Source organism: Anopheles coustani, chromosome 3, assembly GCF_943734705.1.
Source record: "Anopheles coustani chromosome 3, idAnoCousDA_361_x.2, whole genome shotgun sequence".
NCBI classification, from domain to species: domain Eukaryota; kingdom Metazoa; phylum Arthropoda; class Insecta; order Diptera; family Culicidae; genus Anopheles; species Anopheles coustani.
In genome coordinates this window covers 59,517,807-59,539,611 of record NC_071288.1, presented here as the reverse complement: position 1 = coordinate 59,539,611, position 21,805 = coordinate 59,517,807, and the positions used below count along the sequence as shown (strand labels likewise).

The following is a 21,805-nucleotide window of genomic DNA, read 5'->3' as shown; positions in this document are numbered from 1 at the left end:
CGTAATTATAAATAGTTAACAATTCAGTTAATTATTACATATCAAGTTTGATATATTAATCGGTTAATTTGATGGTATCTAATTTTATGATAAAACCATGCATTTAGGAGTATGAAAGGCAACAATACATTTCGGTGAAAAAAGAACCATTTTCAAAGAACAAGCAGCATATGTGAACTACAACTTTTTAGCGACGTAGCAATTTAATCGACAACTTGAGTAAAGGAAAGTAAAATAGTAAAAATAATGTTATTAAAAGGTTCAGCTGTTTCAAAATTTAAAGTAAAGCATAAGGGTTCAAAAGCGCAACAAACGTAGCATGTTGGAGGTGAGCATTAGAAAGAGTCTTCCAGTAGAGGTTAAGGCGAGGAGGTTAAAAGAGATTAATAAATATTATTAAAATGATTCAAACTAAGCAATGAAAAAATAAATAATAACTCTTATCTACTTACAACAGATCATTCAATCAACGTATTCTAAGATCAACTGAAATCAACGAAATCAGAAATGTTCAGCAATAACTAATAGACCTAGCAAATAAATTAATAATGTGAAAAAAGCATTAGTTTGCTACACGATTTTTCATCCGAATTGCACACTACTTTGCATTCATACCTTGTTGGCGATGGCGGAGGATATGAGATACCCCGTTGGCTAGGAGATAACAGCACCATTCCGGAATGCGAAAGTGGACTAGTTGTTCCCGGTACTGATAATGTGTTGCTGTGAATAAAACTAAGCATGTTTAGAAGGTTTTAATGGAAGCTAGTGGAATGATAAATAAAAAAAATCGAGAAAATAATCATTTAAAAAAATTCAAAATATTTAATTGAAACTCTGCAAATGATTTTGAAAGTTGTTCAATCTTATTTAATGTGTCTACAACTAAATATTGCCTAACCTACCTATTTTGAATTGAATTCAGGTTCAAATTGGGCATGCTTTGCCCGAGCCCACTGTATGGTTGCACAGTGAGTGAATTGGAGGATTTTGTTTGCACGGTGCTAACGGTGTTCTTTGCCTTCCGACCTGCTACTGGCACAAGTGGCACTCCGTACTTGGTGTGCATCATCCCCGGTCCACTAACGATGCTTCCCACAGGCACCCCTGCCCCCTCGTCACTAGATAGTGAGTTGGTTTTTTCGAAATCGATTGACACCTGCTTCGATTCATTCAGATCGACGGATCCACTATGGCTGTTGTTCAAACTGCTCACCCGACTGCCAATGGAACTGTTCAGCGGTGATTTTTTTATGCTAGGGTTATCATTATTGATATTCATATTGCTATTGCTGGTTGAGTTGTTGCAACTGTTGCTGATGTTGATGATGTTGCCGTACTGTCGTACGTCACCAAACGCCCCCAGCTTCATGCGATTGTAGATATGTTTCACCTTTGTTATCGAGTCGTACCAGTGTTGGGCTTTAGGGCTTTGAAGGCTGAATGCCGCTACGACCATGTTGAGTTCATTCAGATAGCAACAATAAAGTGTTTGATCCTTTAGCTGCACCATCAAACGGTCCGTCATGTATGGCTGTCGAATGATCTGTGAAATGCATAGATAACAAACAGAAAAATTAAGTAAACACAAGACTCTCATATGTAAAGTAGAACACCAAACGCATATTTTAAGTATTTGGTGCCTATACAAAGCAACTTGAAATTTTCAATTTATATTATTAGTCATAAATAAAAGTTATAGTATATGGAGAGAAAACGAACAAACTTGATGGCATATTGGATGCTGCACCATAAATATAACATGGAAAGTTTTTCCTGTGTAGTTCTTCCTTCTTTACGTGCCCTTTTTCATCTCGGAGTTTTTATTGAATCACTTGGAATGTAATGAAATGGACAAAGTTTGTAAATTACCAAAACAAACATTTCTGTTCCGGTTCATCTCGTTTCGTGTATTTAAATTAAATTTTACTCATCTGCACTTACATTTTCAATTTAATTTAACTCGCATCTCTCCGCGGTTACTTTTACTTCCACACCTTCCACGCGGGACCAGGCGCCTCCATTCGGTTGATATACAGTTAGGGACAAAGAGGCTTACAGGATTTTTTTGTTACCATTTTGTGTACTTTTCTCAACTTCGTCTTCTTCCAACAGTAATGTTAAAACGGGGTTGCAGTTGTAGTTAATAACGAATTTGTTCGCCTACTGGACTTGGAATAACTGTTTTCTTTTGACCATTCTATTACCACCAACTAAAAACATTTCCATGACAACAAACGCATGTTCATCGGAAAACACAGGATAGTTTCTTGTATAAAAAAAATAGATAATTTAATTACTAGTACAGTGAGAAATTACCTTTAATTTATCGCTCTTATTCTTTTTGCAAACCAATAAGAAGTCCGTGAAAAGAAAGCAGTGGACGTCCATCTGGAAAAAAGGAAACGATGTTTAGGTTGGGTTGCTTTAAGTCGAGTATTTTATAGTTGATTATGGAAAAGATTAATAATGATTTTAATATTTTGAGAATATTTCAACATATTTTTGATTCCGTGATATAACAAAATGAATAAACATTGGTTTCATTAATGTTTATAATTTTGCAGTTTCATATTTCCTTATGCGGTATTATAATAAGAATATCCGTTCTGTTATTGGAAAATAAAGACGAAAATAAAACAAAAACATATAACATATATCGAATGTACATTAAACAAAATACAACCAATTTTGCCTTCCTTTCCGGATCGTTCACCTTGATGTATAATTAAAACCATCACAACAATTTCCCGCTCGTGAGACAAAACCACGGGGCACAATGAATAATGTCGCGGAACAATTTCGTTCCTGTTTTTTTTACATTGATTCCTATGAGCTATTTCACGCAATTCATAACCCAATGCATATAACATTTATTTTCTCGTTTTTCGTTAAAAATACATGTACCGAAACGTGGCACAACGATTTATTACCGTTCGGGACAAACATACGGTGCGAAATGATAAAATGTTATTGAGCATAGTTATGGCTGTTGTGAGTGTTATGATGAATGTAGAGTACGTTAAAACAGTATCATAGTTCGGAATGCGAGTAGTGAACAGAGCTCAGTACGGACAGTGTAAAACAAGGGAAACGTTGAACAGGTTATATGAATGGACAATTCAACCAATAGGATATCAACCAACAATATTTTTAACAAAAGCATCACGTGTAATCCATTAGATTGCAAGCAAAATAAACGAAACTGAAAAATGTGACTTACTTTCCCTGTGCTGTCCTTGTATTTCAGGTCACCCTCGACGAACACCTTGCGGCCGTGATCTATCCCGCGCATTGGTTGGCAGAGGTCGAACATGGCGCTATGCTGCTTGACCATCCGGTCCAAAGCTTCGTTGTTGGAGTCGACCACGTCATAGCTGTCGATTCTAGCATTAATACCCTTCAATCGCTCGCTCTCCTGTCGCGTTGTTAGATGAGAGTTGACCCCTGCAACAAACTCCTCTACCGAATGAATCTGCGATTCAAAGCGAGATTGAAAAGGTAAAATATTGATCGGTAAGGTAATCAACAAATGGTGTAGCAATCTTATGAGTGTGGCAGGATATCCGCCGTGAGTTACGTTGCAACAGAAGTTCAAAATATGTTCGAGTCTACAAAGTTGATTCAAGGGGATACTTATTTGGTAGGCACCTAGCAATTTTATTTTTCTTGATTTACTATTGAAGCATTCTTATTATTTAGCTGAATTCCGGTCAGCTACAATCAATGCAATAAACTATGCAAATATCTATTTTAATTACCGCTAGCATGTTGTTCAAATGTCGTTAAAAACTAGCGTTTAGATGCTATCAAGGGAAATAGCTTTGCAACAAATGTCTATCGGTACTCACCATGGCATCAATAGCTTCTCCTTCTGCTTCGTCGGTGATATGTTTCTTAATGGCGGCTAGCAGCAGTCCGTACTTGGTCAGTCGCTGCATCGGACGCACCAGAATGTCGGCCAGTCGAAGCCGATTGCACATCTTCTGCGATTCGCACCAGGCACAGTAGGTCATGAACAGGGCGTTGTTATGATACATTTCCTTGCAGTAAAACTGACAGGTGCTCTGCTCGGCACAGTACTTTGTGTAGGGTGTGAAGATGGTGGCAAAATCGACGAAGCCTGGCTGGAAGTAGTAGATGCTCATCGGTTCCTTCGTTTGTTGGCTGTGCCTAACCTGTGAGTGATTGGAGAAGATAAGGTTGAGCATTAGCATTATTCGATTCGACTTAAACAGCCCGGACAACAGTTGTATTCAGAAAACATTTAAGCTGATGGCAAACGGTTTTTTCACGCGGGACATGTCCTTACCATCGGGTGCAGGTAAAGCGTCCAGAAGCGAAGGTTTGCCTCCCAGATATCACGAATATTGGAGAAAAGCTTGTTCTGGTCCACGTCTGTGAGAATGTTTTGAGACTGAATATCCTCTAAGCAGGCTAAAAAAAGCTGCAAAATATTGTTTAGGTTAATATGGATATGAAAAGGCTCATTCATTTTAATCAACATGAAACAGGATATATCGACTGAAAATCCGATAACAATTATAATAAAAGCATGTTTTTGGTCCTAGCAAAAACTGCACCAAGCATGCCTTTTTATTGAGAGTCGATTTTGTTAGAAGCAAAACTTGTGATTGATTTACTTTTTATTTCTAATCATTATGTACACTATACCCATAAATTCAGTACACAGCAGGCTAAACCAGCTACAAAGGCCATTTAAGGGCTTTTTCCACGATGCGAGTATACTCATCATACTCACCAGGAACCCATTTTCATACTCACTACCATACTCACCATTCCCGGCATCGCCGGGAGTATGGCCGATACCCAGGACGACTGTCAACATACACCATACCATACTCACCTGGCTTCGTCCACACGGAAGCATACTCACCCATATACGGTGCGCGTTTTTGACATCTATCAAAAACTCACTACTAGAAATCCGGCCCATAGTCGCCGTGTGGAAACGGCCCTTTACTTTGTAAGGAATCAATGTTTCAAAAAAGTAAAAATGAGGGATTGTTTCTGGCACTATCCTCTTCATTTTGATCTAATTTGGCCACGATACGACTACGGGTTTCCGAGATATGGTCAAAATAGTGTCACAACACCCTAAACACGCACCAAAAAAGTGAGTACACAGCAGAATGTTTCATCATGTTTTGTATTATAGTTTGCTTTTGCGTGGTATTTTGGTGGTTGTTTGAAGTTTTATGACATAAAATGAGAACGTTTTAATCAGTTCAACTGTGATTGATAACAAATTCACTTCTTTTTTAGCACAAAATGGCCAGAAACGGAACTCCTTTGCAGAAGAGGTCCGATATCATCCGATTGTTCGAAAATGGAGCAGCAAGTTAGTATGAAGCTGCTATTTTACTCAATATAAACCAAACAACAGTAGCTAGAGTGGTTTGACAACGGAAAAACGAGTACGGTGTAGAAATTTGATCGGGAAATGATAGTTTTACCGTCATATTGAACCGGATAAGGCGCATGATTGAGACGATTTGGGTGCTGAGCCCAATTTTAGTGGCCAAAACTGTGTTAACAATAGTGTATGAAATCTATGCTGGCATACTGATAAATTTGGCTTTTATAATTTGCCGCTTCCCTACCCCTCTTGCACCCATGCAGCGCCACACTAAGACGCCTCCACCTCGGTATTCAGGGTATAGCGGGATTCCGTTCTACGGGGGGTTTTCTCCACACTTTTATTCCACCATCCCTTCGAAAAATAGTCAATTTACTCTTGATCTTTACTTGCATTGTTCAGAGAACCCGAGGGAATTGTTTATTTTGCTTTTTTTGGGAGTCTAATCACCGCTGGCGATGTACTGCTCCATTGTGAGACTTCTTACGTTGATTGTATGCTTTTAAGTTAAATTTGTGCATGATTTTTGAATAGATTCCCCACTTTTTGATAGGCCACACCTCTAATGAAATATTGTCGCACCAGGTTGGCCACTTATTTTGGGCCCAGCAGCCACAATCGTCTCAATCATGCGCCTCATCCGATTCGGTATGACGGTAAAATGACCGATTCTTGATAAATTTTCAAGAAGGCTAACCATTTCACATCGCTATACCACTCTTACTACTGTATTTATGTTTCAGTTCAATAAAATAGCAACTTTATTGTACCGTTTTCCTTCATTTCTATGTAATCGGATGATATCGGACCTCTTCTGCAAAGGAGTTCCGTTTCTAGCCATTTTGTGCCAAAAAAGAAGTGAATTTGTTATCAACCATTGATGAATTCATTAAAACGTTCTCATTTTATGTCATAAAACTTCAAACAACCACCAAAATACCACGCAAAAGAAAACTATAATACAAAACATGATGAAACATTCTGCTGTGTACTCACTTTTTTGGTGCGTGTTTAGGGTGTTGTGACACTATTTTGACCATATCTCGGAAGCCCGTAGTCGTATCGTGGCCAAATTAGATCAAAATGAAGAGGATAGTGCCAGAAACAATCCCTCATTTTTACGTTTTTAAAACATTGGTTCCTTACAAAGTAAAGGGCCTTTGTAGCTGTTTTAGCCTGCTGTGTACTGACTTTATGGGTACAGTATATATGTACATCGACGGATTAAGTAATTTCCCAGAATTTTGTTATGGTGATAATGAGTTCTTTCTTACTCCAACATAGGTTTGAGAATAGGAAAGTTATCTTAAGATATTTGCTAGGCATTAACTAAGCAAATCGCGAAGTGGTGGTGTCAAGTTTACCCTTTACGAATAAGAACACGCACGATTTTCAACAGAAAAAAATCGTGGAACCACCCTCCGAAGTGCTCGTCCAAAAAATGCTCTCCTATTCGTGTAGCCGGTATCGCCCTTGTCCAACATATGGAAGAAATTACCGCTTCCCGGGATGGGAAAATTAAACAAACTTATCTGTGTAACAGTCTTCGACGAACAAACATAAGTGGATGAATTATAGGCGCCTTCCACGTGATTGCACAAGAGCGACAGATGCAGTTTCTATAGAAAGATCATTTTCAAGTTTCCTCTTTTACGCTCACGCGAGTCAAAGGTATGGTGTCTCATTCTTTTTGTTTTTTACTTACATTCAATTTTGCAAAACAAAAATATCTTCATCATCATCTGTGAGAGCGTGATGAGAAGTACGATGTTCATAAACATAAAATTTTGACAACATTCACTGTTTCCTACTAAACAACCTCCTTAACGTACACGGCACACAAGCGCTTGAACTCGAGAACGTTTGCAGTTTCGTCAAACTGTCTTGGCATGCTGCTGAACCTTTGTTCCCCTTTACAAAATAATAAATTCCTGACAAAAAATGTAGAAAGTGGGGTACCGTGGAACGTAAGAACCCCTAACTGTTCTTTTTCCAAGGTACCCAGACGGTAACAGGCCCCTCAAGAGTTTGAATATGGCGTAGACCGGCTACAACACAACACTAACCTTATTTTACACTTTTTGTAAATTTTTGACCTGTGTCCGATTGCCCAGGAACAATATTGATGGCCAAAATTAAAATGCGGTGAGATAATTGACTTATATAGGTGAAATTTTCCAAAAATAATTTGGTTGTTCCCCAGTCAAAGTGACCCCATGAATATCTGCACTGAATGTGAGCCCGTCGTCTAGAGTGACTCCCAGATATTTAACTTGGGAGACTCGATCAATTGGTTCTGTGTTGATAGCTATGGAAAGCTAGCGGGTGCACTCCCCCGTCGACATTACCATATAGTGCGTTTTATTAATGTTTAATGCGAGTTTGTTGTATTTCAACCATCCACCCAGAAACAGTAAGTGTTGTCTTACGTGAAATCATAGTCATCTTCAAATAAACACTCGAATGGATTTTTTCTACTAGCAGTAAAGTAAAATTATGCTACTAGCTAATTACCAACATGAACGTCCACATTTTTTTGGCAGATTATTAGAACTTTATTCTACTTGCATGTTTAAAAAAGGTTATACAAAAAGCTCAATGGACACCATATTGAACCATAGTGTTATGTTACATTCAAAGAGTATCTCCATTTGTATAATGTCGAAGTACAAAAATAGATCCATATAATACAGAGATGATGTCAAAAATTCAATCATGTAAAACAACGCGTCCTGTTATTGAATTTACAATATTTTTATTCGAGAAAGATATGCTAATACCCTTCGTTCTTCCTGCTCTCTTTAAGCACGGTGGAGATCCTGAGCGTGTCAATATTGGTGTGATTTAGCTCACAAAAATGAACATATTATACATACACGCTACAGATTGATGGCTCACGACGGGAAGATAAAACGAATCGTTAACAGAGCAGCTTGTATTAAAAAGATGGAAATGGTTTCCGCCGTAAACATCTATTCCGGTCGATCGATCGACGTGATGGCAATTGGACTGCTTCCTCGTTTCTACAGTTCAACACCGTTGGTGGTGAAATAAAAATGAACCTTTACAAAACGAAGCCAGCGTCAAGGAGAAATGGGAAGGATTCTAATCCATAAATTATCCGCGGTATCTAACGTGCAACATGTTCTATGTTCAAGATTCTGCACTAGAACAGCGGTACCGATGGGGCAGAGAGCGTAAGGAAATTTATTCATTCATAAAACCAGGTGTTTCTTGATTTTTTACATACCAATTGAATTTCCACATCCGCACCAGTCATGATTATACCCATGACGTTTCTTGAATCAACTTTTTAATGGGGCCATAAATCAAAGTTTCAAAGTATGCGTTAAACGTATCGAGCAGGCTCGATAAGTGTTTGCAGCATCGTTGTACCCGGCATAGGTTGAGGATTGGAAACAAAACAGATTATGTAACTCATCGCCTATCCTTTTCCAGGAGCGCTTCCATTTGGAGGGCGAGAAAAAGGGCTCAGAGCTCCTTACTCTTGAAGGACAGAATGTGTGAACTAATTGAAAACAATTTGACCAAGGAATGCGGGACCGGAGATTGTCAGATTGAGATACTTTCTGTGCTCGTTAGCAGATTGTTCTCGCTGGCTTTCCCTTTTCGATGTTAACAAGGGTTTAGACTTCGGCGTGTTTGTTCGCACGGAAATATGTCAAATATGTTCCATTATTTTGTTTATGTTAAGTGTTGCTACGTTTTTATGTGCTATAGCTTGTTTCGTAAAATTCGAAGGATCTCCGTCTCGAGTGGTTGTTTGACTAACGACGTCTGGGTGTGCAACAATGTAACGGCTTCACTCGGAATCCACCGAGTGTCCAAGCAAATTGTGCTGTATAATCGCTGCGAACGGACAAGTGAGCAGAGTTACAGTTGAAAAACATTAATCTTACGTAAGTGGTGTGGCCATGGGGTGTGACCTATTTTTTAATACTAGAATCCAAATAGCGGCAGTTTTAATCGCTACGCCATGTTTGTTTATAATATTTATGAAGAAACGGTTGAATATTTAAAAAAAGTTTTTCTTAAGATCCAAAGCTACAATGAAAAAAACTCAGATTTTTCTATTGGACCAATTCCAACAACTAACTTGACCAGGCCTGAATGCTCTTTAGCGGTCAGTTTGACCGCTCTTATTCAACACGATATAATTTAGACATTTTTTGAAGATTTTTCGTATCCGTAAGAGACTACCCGGTTGACAGACATTTAAATTGTTGCTGTTACCATATAGTTCCAGCAAGAGTCCCAGCAATCTGCCATGGAAAAACTTGCTGGAACTACATGACAGCTGCAAAAATTTGAAGTTTTGTCAACCGGGTACTTTTCTGCATATTTGTTGACTATCTTTTACATTAAAAAAAAAAATCAAATTCAGAGAAAATGGTGCGCTAAAAAGCACGTGAAGCCAAATTTAAACTTCAAATTATTGCGGTGAAAAATGATGCTATAAATTTTACTTTTGAAAATATAAAGGTAAAAAAGCTGATACAATTCTAAAAGAATCAAAATTCAAGGATTCAAAAAGTTTAAAAAATGACTAAGTTGTAGTACAGTGGTACAATATTGTTCATACGGTATAAAATTAAAGGTGAGCATAATTCATATTTAAAAGAAATTGTTCCACTCTTCTTAATTATCTGGATTAATAAATTTTAATGTGAGTAATGCATATACCAAACTCTTCGTTCACCAGTGGATTGATTTTCGGAAGAACAACTTTCACATGAGTCGTCATTTATTCAGCCACTTCGGCAAGGTAAGCAAATCATCAAGACAAACGTTTATGTTATTGCATCTTGAACCTCGCATTTAATTTATACGAAACATTAATCCCTTAGCCCTTGAGCGAGCGTACCACTCTACCGCACCGGCGTACCATCTAAAATCGGGCGCAACCACCGCAGCACCTGCTACCAGCATAAATATGGGACCGTAAAAGTTTCACTAATTCATTTGGCCAAAGTCTTTCCGGCAGCGATTTAGTTTGGCTTTGAAAAGTTTTGCTTACACCAACCCCAACGGGTAGCCTCCGGCTTTCGAGAATGCGGGGTCTAGTGGGTCTTGATCCTTATCAGATTCACTTATTGGATGACATAAAGAATCTTATCTATTTCGAGTGTACCCGAAATTGCTCGACAGTCTAGTGAGGCGGAGAAATAAATTCCGAAGAAAGGTCCACTTACTTTCGTCCGGCCCTTCGGTCCGTTCGTCATACTTACATCTGTTACTGTTTGTAGCGCGAGAATGTAGTAAACTTCGGTAGTCACCAGCTCCCAGATGGCGGATTGAATTTTCGTTTCCGCCTCATTCATTCCTGGTGAAGGTAGGTGACACAGAAAAAGACACAGGCAGCATGCGGGTTGTTTGGAAACGGAAAAGAATCCCGGTTTCGAAGGGAAGAGAAATCAGATTTATGAAGTTATACTGACACGTAACTCCTTCGCAGAATTCTAGTTCTATATAAAGCGCGCGATTCCGACCGTTTGACTCCCATTTGCAGGACTTACCGACGCAGTTGACGATCTCCGTCCAACACTGAGGTAAGTTTCTAAGGCCAACTAAAGCGTCTATGTACTCGGGATTATTGAAGTTGCTAGAGGAAGACGTCGATTTCGGGATTTCCTTATTGTAGCTGTCCAACAGTTCGCAGAGCTTCGACTTTTGTGGTCCCTGCCGGAAGTGGGGTTGTGCGTTATGGCATTGGGTACGCGAGTGCTGTAGTATTCGCAGGCAAACCTTTTCCAAACTCACCTTTGATCCAAATGGTATTGTCCATTTTTGCTTCGACTGCTTACCGGAAGCGGACGACGTTGCCTTGGGGCTCTGGTCGTAGTTGTCGTCCGTCGAGGTGGAGGTGAACAGTCTGCTGGTGGACGACATTACCGACGGCTGGTTGCCGACCGAAGCCGCCTTCTGCAGGGTGACGTGCGCGCCAGTTCGAGGACGGCTCGGAGCACCGGCGTCGCGTTCCGACACAATGAGCGTGCGGCCGGCCAGGGCAGAGATGTCCATGTTGGCATCCAGGGGTTCCGAGTACCGCATACCTTAGGTGCCGGTAAGCCGAATTGTAGGAAACCAAAAGCAGAAGTTCACCATTATGTGCTACTTTGCCTACCGGAGGTTGGTAGAAAAAGAAAAACAAATAATAAGAGAAATATACTTACCGGTCTCGTGCGGATTGTTGAACCCATTGTCGGTAACGTAGATTTGCGAAAAACTCAAACTTCTTCGTGACAATGAGGTACGTAAACATTCGCTGCATATATAAAAAATTAACGAAATCCACACAACATTAAGGATATGTGATCCATCATTGACATTTTGAAAAAATAGGCCCGCTTACTTATTAAACTGATTGAATCAACAAAGTGATTTAAAGGAGTAGTATGTTGAAAATCAGTTTCTCTACAGAACGTTCATCCATTCATTTTCATGAAAATATATTGGTGTCAATTTTGTCACCAAGAGATTCATTCAACTTTTCTCGCTGTAGCTGCTGTCAATTAACAAGAAAGCAAGGCCTTGATTTTTATGAATTCTACCAGAATAGTATTATACTTTGATACGGTTTCCTTACTTCGCAAGATAACAAACTGCGGACGTGGAACAAAAATTCCCACGGCTTCAAAATCCCTTTAGCGAAATTATGAGCTTACAGTAGAGATTGGGGTGGGCTGTGCTTTTCATTAAATCTGTTTTGGACAGTTTCACTGACTTATATTCAGACCGTAATTTTGTTTGTTCTTGAAAAATCCCCTACAGCGAGTCGTCGTTTTATTTGACTTACTCGCGCAACTTCCTGTACCGAGATGCTGAAGAGAGTTATTCGGTCGGTACCATTTGGGTTTTATGGGTGGTACTCGACGCATTTTTATTTAATTTGCCTCATGCTGCGTTGAGTATCGTAAACGGAGCACGTTTGTCGTGTCCCTTTTTTGTAGATTCCAGTGTGCTGTGCACGAATTTGCGTAGAAACGGCGTCAAACGATGACCGAAGGAACGATAAAGGGAAACCGTACAAAACTGAAAATACTACTTTTGTATTTGTTTTTTTTTTAGTAAAAATTCTACTAAAGAATTTTTCATGTAGGATAGTACGCTTTGTTGTGGTCTTAGGTATAATATTAAGCAAAAGAAATAGCACATTATACGAAGAGCTGCATAACTGGTACAATGGGGCAATGTTGAATTGAAAATTAAATTAGTTTTATTATTTACAATGAATTTCTTCGTTTCATTGTCTTGATATACGTCTCTTTGAAACAATTCGTTTAAGCAGAACTATTTGGAACTTATGCACAAAAGTTCTCTTTAGTCTTCCATGTTTCAATTGAAGGTACTTCATTGGTTTCGTGCAATCATTCACGCTTTGTGAATACTAAGTTTTTTCTGCACTAATTTAGTTTGGACCAGCAGAGGAATAATATTTTCTACGTCTTATACTCACGCAAGTCTGACTCCTTTCGTGGCCGGAATCAGGACACCCGCATCATTATTATCACTTTCAAAACAAACAGAAAAATACTCGGAGCTGGAAACCTATATCGACGACCACCATGATCACATCGAACACCCCAAGAAACACGAGATGCACGATGCGTTATGTTGTCAGATGAGACCATGCGGTATGTTCAGTGAAGAGTTCAACGAGTGTAGAGCGTCATCGAGGTGGCCGGGCCCAGGTTTGATTGCATCATTGAAAGTCGTTCCGTGGCAGTTGCGGCATGCATGTGACGATAAATTGCAGTTCCAACATATCGTTAGTTGTAACAGATCCGTTGCGGTGGTGCAGACAATCGAAAAAGAAGAAAAATAACAGAAGTTTATTTTATTACGTTTCTTACGTAGAATTGAGATAATCACAAAGATTTAAAAATCAAAACTATTTCACATTTTCACGTACGAGAGGTTTTTGTTTCTCGATAGAAACAAGAATACCAAATTAATCAAAGGACATGACAACAACCTAATAACACCAGATGCGCTCCGAGACCAAGATCAATGTCTACTGAAAATGTTTTCATTTAAGAGAAAGGTATTTGAATTTTAATGGAACCAAACAGATATTTTCATGCCATAAATCAATTGAAAACATTAGCTTTGAATACAATGTTTTCGTTAAATTGAAGAATAGAGAAGCAATTAGATTATTATGCATTCAGCAAAATCCAAAGAACTTGAGTTCAGTTAGTTTGTGTTACGGATAAAGCATACAACTAATCTTAAAGATAGCCATAGATAAAATGAAAATAATAATAGTGAATTTTTTTGCAATGAAATGTAAAAAGAAAAAAAGGAATCTGTATGAATGATATTCAAAAATATCATTTCAACTGTGGCTACATTGGTGTTTCAACTGTGGCTACATTACTTGGGTAAGGAAGAGGGTAGTTTACAAAATTATTATGTGTGGCTGGGTGTAATAAAATCCATCTTATCGGTAAGATATCACGACTAGGTACGCTATGAGTTCAACACCGCCCGTTGAGGCCCTAGACGGCGCTTCAACGGAACACAGTCGTACTCACTTGGCTGCGTGTAAGAATCGGTTTCTTGCGTTCTCGGTGCAAGAAGGAAGATGATTTCTTCTTTAGAGAAGAAGTTGACGATCCTGTTCCTCCCAGCACGGATTTGCAAAGCGTAGCCGCCTTCGTGGAGGACGGTGAAGCAAGCGGTTTGTCAGCGTGTTCGTAAGCCTTGTCCGTGGCATCCTTCTCTGCGGTGATCCCGCTGGCGGCGTCGCCCACCGGACTACCACCCGGCCGATGCAGACACTCTGGCGTATCAACCGGCTCATGCCGATGACCAACATCACCATTATCGTACGCCGGATTGATGCAACCGCCGCCACTGTTGCTGATGCCGATCAGCGTACTGCCCGAAGTGACCGTTACGCAGACGTCCTTGGGCGAGACGGCATGGGTTGACGATCCGCCGGACATTGTGGCACCGTACCCCATTGACCCACTGGCGGATGCAATCGACGTGTTGGACGTGTCCGAATTATCACCCTGTTTTAATGTGTAGTATGCGAGCAGTGTTGCATGAAACGCCAGGGACGCAGGCGGTCGCAATGGGGTGATCCGGTAGACATTTTGTTTTTCACATGCCCCGCAATGTGTGTTTAGTCAGGACCGATCGTGTGTGAGTGTGTGTTCGTTCCCCCGGACGCAGACAGCAAGAAAACAAATGATATTTCCCGATGGTAAATCAAATCGGGCACAGAAGGTGAGTATAAGAATAAGTAATACAAGAGTAAGAGATAATTAGAAAGTAGAAGCGTTTATCATAACCAGATCATACAGAAAGAGTGTTAAAGTGACTGAGTAAAAAACATTTAATTTGCAAAATATATTTCTAAGACTAATTTTGTTCTTCTAACGGACTTGGCTACGGCTAATGGTCAGTTTATTAATCTACAAATACAATACAACAATCATAGTTATTATTGAAATGTGACTTCTGTAGAGCAAAATAAAAATAAAGAGAAAAATTATATGTGAGCTGCTAGTCCCAATCAGAATATAAGAAAGACGCTGTGTGGAATTAGTCTATGCTGTATATAATTCCGCAGGTAATCTATTTCTTAAGCAAACATTGCTTGTATTGATTATTTTGTTTGCTTTGCATTGTACAACCCAAGGTGTTTATTGGCTGTTCTTTTGATTGCCGGTTCCTCATCAAATGGTGCTAAAAAATGTAAGTACTATCATTTCGATCCGATGCAATTAAGTAATGTATACTACGTAGATTTCCACAAAGGCGCACACTCATTTCCATATTGCAAATATGAAAATTGGACACAACAACTTGAAAGGTCGCCAATGTTTTTCTTTCCATTTTTCGTATGTCCAACGCTTTGAGCCTGTAAGCGTGAGGCAGCCCGAAAGGCTCTCGGATATCTTTGCTGATTAAAGCTTGATTGCTTCCGGGCCCGCAGCAATGAACTTCCGCCTCCGAAAGCTTTCTCAGATCGGGTCATTCTGGCCACAAAAGGGTGGGGTGGAAAATATTACAAACTTTCTTTTCATCACCCACAGCGCGATCCGCCACGCCACGTGCGGTGTGACGTGTGCCATTGAAGGTTGATTTTATCAATGCTGAAGGGTGTTTAAAAATAACCAGACTCTTCTCAGTGTAAAGGGGCACAGTTCTTTTATCCTGCTTGCACCCACAGCCGCCCATTGAATGGAAGGACCAAGACATCCTGTATTGATTTTGTGTTAACGTGTATGAAAGAATTGCCTGTAACAAGCAATTTATGATACAGTATCGTTTAGTTACGTTGGGGGTTCGCGACAGCCGAGCGGTAGCGACGGTTAGTAAATCGGCTCATGAGCGCAGGGGCTCACCACCTCGACGCCGTGGACTCAAATCCCAACCGAGACCGGACCCTCCCCAGCACGAGGGGGCTAACTATTCACGTAGACAAAGGGAATAAGTCTTGTAAGTCTTTAACGAGCAGGCATGACTAACAAGGTCGATACGACAAGAAGAAGAAGAAGAAGTATACGTTTACTAAGCTTTTTTTCTATGCTTTTAACTGCAACAAAAGTTGTCAACTTTATCACGAACTCACATGAGAATCAATAGGTTTTCGAATACTAAATCGCATACTATGCGATTATGCGATGCGATGTAGTAAACTCTTATTCCTATGGTTTCAATTGAACTGTTTTAGTCCCGGAAGTGGGTTCCATCAGACTTTCAATTATTCTGGTATACTTTGGATAATTACAGATTTAGTGTAATTCTCACTTCTGGATAATCATTGAAGTCCAGAAGAGTATGTATTTAGCTAAACTCGTTTCAATGTTGCAATTATCCACAAACAAGCGTCAAAAGGGTTGGCTAAAGGTTGTAAGTAGTTCATATAGATCAGTGTGTTTACTTGTGTTATATGTATTAGCTAAACTGTGAGAAAACAAATACGTCAAATACGTATTTAAATAGCACGTAAATTGGACTGTAAAGGGAATGTGATTATTAACTGTTGATTTTCATCCAAAGTGCGCTCTCTGCATCTATTTTCCACATGTTATTTTTCATGTAGTTTATTTTACAGACTTTAGAGAAGATTTGGGGTTTAGAAAAGCAGATGTATTTGTTTTTATTTGCAAGTATTCTTAATCCAACACTTTTGTTCATATGTGCGGATTTGTGTCTATGTAAGCACATTGTGAAAAAATGAAGACATTTTTACTTATCCAAAGAAACTAAGTTTGAAAGCTTTATCTAAATTATACTTAAACATCCATTTTTTGCAAACCATTTACACACTACGAACATTAAACTACAACAATAATTAGTTCCATCTTTATAAATAACGTACCTTGCGTATGTGTGGATCATTGTTTATAATCGTCGGTGTCGTTGCCTGGCGCTCGATCTCATCCAGGTGCGTAAGGCTCAAAGATTTCATCTGCCGGGGACGAAAGTTGGATCCCGAGAAAAGCCAAGCATCCATCATCAACAAAAACGGCCCGAACGCAGAGGGAGAGAAGAAACGGAAAACAAAACAGAAACATTAGAGATAATGTAGATTCGTCCTCGCTATGCAAACATTTCCTAAAGTCATCAATCAAAGCTGCACTGGTATTACCGTCCGTACATTCCCATTCCTGTAGCTTTTTTACACAAATACGGATAAGTTTTGGGAAGAAGAAGGAAAACCGGCAACGGACGAGATGAACTCATACCGAGATAGGAAAGAAACTCACAACCAACGAAACGTATCGACCATGGATTTTACGAGAGCAAGTATGCACCGTGGGCGAAAAAGGTTTCGTTTAAAGGGAGGACTTACGGCCTTTTTCATTAGTATCCGATTTATTCGAGATACGATTTACTGCCACTGGTAGAAAGTTTCTACATGATTTTCATGAACGACCGTTTTTTTATTCACCAAATGGCATTTCTAATTTCTATTACAGCGTAGTTTCTTGTTTTAGCGTTTGGGATGCATTAAAAACAATCCCCATTTCTAATAATCTTATCATTTGACCTTACCTGTTTTTCACACGACCGCTGTTTTTTTTGTTTATCTGATGCTCATGACAAAATGTAAAACAGGCAGCAAAACCGGGCTTACCTGAAGATGAATGCTAATTAAGGTTGCCAAATCTACTTAATGAGTAAAGCTCTTAAACATGAAAAACGATCGAAAACGTGTAATAAGATATGCATTTTTTTCAGATTAACGATACTTAAAGTGTTTACCTAGATTTGTTGTGTAATCAAAATGGTTTAGTTGGGGTTTTCTAGTAACTCAAAATAGTATATTTACATTGATAAATGATAAAATGCTACCTTTTTATTTATAACGCGATCAATTCTTATCAAACCCGCTGTAGCCAATAAAATAACTTTCAAAGCATTACTGCATAATGTTCTGCAATGAAGTTTGGTATAATCGTTTGTGCAATAATTTTTATATAAGTTGATCCCTGTAAAAAATTCCATCGAAAGGAAAAGAAGGCAACATTCTTTCGTCGATGAGTAAAGTCATGCTGGTGTCATCACAATAAACATTAGCTACGCTTGTGGAATGTGAGCCGATGCGGGAGGTGAAGGTATGTTCTCCACCATTGCTCCTCTTTAAAGTACCCTGAACCATTTATGGCAGCAGGATAAGCGTGGCGGACGGAAATGTGTTATTAATGAAATTCATTGTGATTTTGAACGGTAAAATGTTTCACTTTCAGTTAATCGGTGCCGAGGACGAAAAGCCTCTTTGTCGCTCGCGGGCACATTGCGTGCGTCCTGAAGGACTCTATCGCACCGAAAAATGGCGTTCGCTGAAGTCTGGACGAGCGCTTCAAGTCAACGACGGGCGTTCCACTGGCAGCCATCTAATGTCATTGTATTTGACAGTGGAGTGGTGCAGTAGGTGGGGGCGCGGAATGTTCGGGAGGGAGTGAAGAATGTTTCCAGAAATAAATTCAAATTGAAAAATGACAACCTTGCGCCGCGGGATATCGAGCAGCAGACTTTTATACAATCAGAAGAGCAAGCAGCACCGTTCCGGCAAATACCAACCGTTCCGTAGCGTTTTTCGTTGCCCGATCAATACAGACGGCAATATGTTTGATGGGGAGCAACGTTTTAAAAGATACAAGATACGAAAGCATCTCGCATAAGCAAAAATGGAAAATAAATATTAAGTGATGTGGCCTGGAAATTGCTTTTCTACAAACCGCAATTTTTAACTTTTGTACAATGTCTGCGCCTTTCAGTTCTCACACAACACACTTGATTGTAGGTGAATCGACGATGATTGATGACGATACGACAGTCAGAGTCAAAGGGGCTACAATTGTGCCCATAACGCTGATTTGGTGCTTTCTATTGACTACAAATGAGTGTAAGAAGATCTATTGACTCACTGCAAAAAAATTGATGTAACTCGGGATAGTTTTAAGAGATCAGTTCATAATGCGCGATACGAATTGCGTAGTAGAAATGGAGGCGCCTGGTGTTCCAATTCTTACTTTGTGTAAACTACAATCCTTCCATAGTATGTGCTTTTCTCATTGAAAGTATATTGCCGTAGGGAGAAAATCTTTTAAATTATTCATCTTCTGAGTTTTATTATTTCTTTAAATAAATTAATACACATTAATGAATGTGATTGACAAGTTCAAAGATCAACCTTTCTCTTACTACAGTTCTCTATGTTAGCGACTTGGAGAGGAAAACAATAGCGTTGCAGTTTTAACGAGAGTTTTTAGAAGAAAAATTAAGAAATTATAGGAAATAAACTGTAATACATATAAAAACTAAGCGCTTCAAGGTACAACCAGAGCTTGATGGTATTTTTCAGATGCCATTCAAACATTTAAAAAATGTAGTGAGAATAACGGGGTATCTTCTTCTTAGCGTAATTACTGTCTTTAGTCATGCCTGCTTGTTAAGGACTTACAAGACGTGGATAGTTAGTTCTCTTGAGATTCGAGCCCACGCCGTCGAGGTGCGCAGTAAAACCAGACAGATTTAACGTAGTCTTGTGGGGGAATCCTTAAGATTAGTTAAGAATGTTATTGAAGAGTCATTTTGTTGCTAGTTTGTTTTTATTTTGGGTCATAAATAAGTAGAGAAAAACCAATTGTAGTGAATATTTGAAACGAAAACCCACTTTAAACGGCCAAAACATAAGAAAACACAACCTATCCAAGTATCCCATCCAGCCATATTCGTCAAAAACATTGGCGATTGTGTATGGACTTTCATTGTTGGATGTGTGATTTAGTGCTCTTGTCGTGATCGGTGCAGTTATTTATGTGGAACAAAGCTATGCTAGGTGGAATTAAGGAATAACAGTCGTGTTTGTCCGGATCACTTTCCCGGAATTTTGACGCAGTGCTGTGCCGGCTATCCCGGCATTCTGGCGTTGTGCTGAGTAGTACGCCTCTCAACCGCTGCAGCCAATGAAAAAGTCACCGTCCGAATCATCTATCCAGGCTTTCTGACGATTTTCCCGGCTTTCTGAAGACTTTTAGGTCTTAAGGTGTTTTGGTTACGCAGTGTTAAAACTATTTGCACTTAACGGGGCTTCTGAGCAGTAGCACAAAGAGCTAGAAGTTTTAAAGAGGTTTTAATCATGTTATAGCTCGGACCATATCTTATAGCGTCGGACCATAAGATCTTTAGGACTTAAGCCAATGTAAACCATTTTTATTGGCATATATTTTTATTTATGATCTAGGTATTGGCCAGCCATATTGATGTTTTAATCGAGCTTTCTATGATTAATATGCATAATTGAATATGATAAGACCTAAAAACGTTTTTTGTATCATGGAAAATAAAATTTAGTCTTTTTAATAAGTAGTTGGAGCAAATTAGAGCCGTTTAATGAATTAATAATTATATTCCAAAACATTTGTGTCACAATATTTTGTCATATTATTGCGGCGCTTCATCAAATTTCGAAGTATCATCTTATATTTCATCAATGAAATTTTCATGGCATAGGGTTCTGTCCACCCATCATGATAATAATGCTCCTTGTTTGAAATCGATATGAAAATATAAGGGCTTATTACGACACTCGTCGAACGTTAGAGAATATCCGACTCGAACGTCACATTTGCATTATGCCTCATCTTCGAGTTTCCGTTCGGCTCCCGTTCGAGAACTTTTTTGTCGATCAAAGTAATCTGTCGAACAATTTGGGAAAAATTGCATTACGGTTCTCGAACGGGAACTCGAATTTGACAATTTTTTATCCGTAAGTCTAGTGCTACGGAAAGTGCTAAAAAGTTCAATCGAAGAGACCTCACGGTAGTTGCAATAGTAAATTACGACACCTAAGATACATTTGAAGTAAAATACAGCGTTTTTATAATACGAAGGTATCTTTTCGCTTTAAATTGGAGAAAAAACACACATCTATTCACAGAGTTTTCATTTTTTACAAAATGCAACAGTCGATTCACACCACTTTGACAGTTGCGCTTGGAAACAAATCGATGAAACTTTCATCGACTCGAACAAGTGACCGTAATGCAATTTTCTCTAACGTTCGAGTCGGCGGTTTCCGTGTGATGAGAGAGTTGTTCGAGTCTCGTAATAGGCCCTTTTGTGATACGAGGGAAATGAAACGTTTTCGTGATTTTGGGGACAATTTCGAATCGAACGTTGCATTTACTCTTGGGAAAAAGGCGGTGCTGCAACGTGATGGACATAACCAACGCAGAATAAAATTAACAGTAAAACTACATCTACAAGGTTAGACCCTGCAAGCGGGTCAACGGGCCCTATAAACTGGGTCCTGTAAACGGACACTGTAACCGGGCCCTATAAACGGGCCGTGTTACAGGGCCCTGTAAACGGTCCATTAACCGGGCACTGTAAATTGGCCGTATTACCGGGTCCTGTAAACGGGCCCTTTAAACGGGCACTGTAAACGCGCCATGTCAACGGGCACTGTAACCGGGCTCTGTAAACGGGCTCATAATACCATTCTCATAATACCATTCTCTTTACGAACGATCAAGAAGCGCTAGTTTTCTTATTAGCAAGAGTCAAAATCCAGCTGGAAAGTCGATCAGTTTTGTTTGCGGGTGGGCACTTCTGGCGGTGCACTAGCCAATCGTATAAGTACATATTAGTTCTCAGGTGCATGTGTTGAATGCGTCCATGTGAAATTGTCGATGTATAGATGCCTTTCCTGTGCACATTAGATTGTACTCAGGCCGGACTCGAGGTGAGTCTGGTTTGCCAAATAAGAATTTGATTCACAGACATTGACTAACCGCGGATATATTTATCGAGTAGATATTGACGTTCGCGAAGTAGATTTGGAAAAAAACAAAACTATGAAATAAAATGGTGCACACACTTTCATTCGAAAGATTGCAATTGTTCTATTTAGCGTGAAATTACCAGTCAATT

The 21,805-nt window shown here is 39.3% G+C and overlaps 1 protein-coding gene across 1 annotated transcript in view; it reads right to left on the bottom strand.

Annotated features, from left to right (window-relative positions):
- Positions 1-21,805, bottom strand: part of LOC131272152 (uncharacterized) — an 84,371-nt gene that overhangs the window by 618 nt on the left and 61,948 nt on the right. The window contains exons 2-14 of the mRNA XM_058273792.1: positions 16,743-16,832; positions 13,939-14,421; positions 12,858-12,949; positions 11,575-11,666; positions 11,162-11,454; positions 10,918-11,080; positions 10,630-10,724; positions 4,313-4,447; positions 3,852-4,178; positions 3,224-3,475; positions 2,320-2,391; positions 906-1,546; positions 616-723 (exon numbers count right to left, since the gene is read on the bottom strand). Coding sequence (XP_058129775.1) covers positions 616-723; positions 906-1,546; positions 2,320-2,391; positions 3,224-3,475; positions 3,852-4,178; positions 4,313-4,447; positions 10,630-10,724; positions 10,918-11,080; positions 11,162-11,454; positions 11,575-11,666; positions 12,858-12,949; positions 13,939-14,421; positions 16,743-16,832 — 2,843 coding nt within the window. The remainder of the gene's footprint in view (positions 1-615; positions 724-905; positions 1,547-2,319; positions 2,392-3,223; positions 3,476-3,851; positions 4,179-4,312; positions 4,448-10,629; positions 10,725-10,917; positions 11,081-11,161; positions 11,455-11,574; positions 11,667-12,857; positions 12,950-13,938; positions 14,422-16,742; positions 16,833-21,805) is intronic.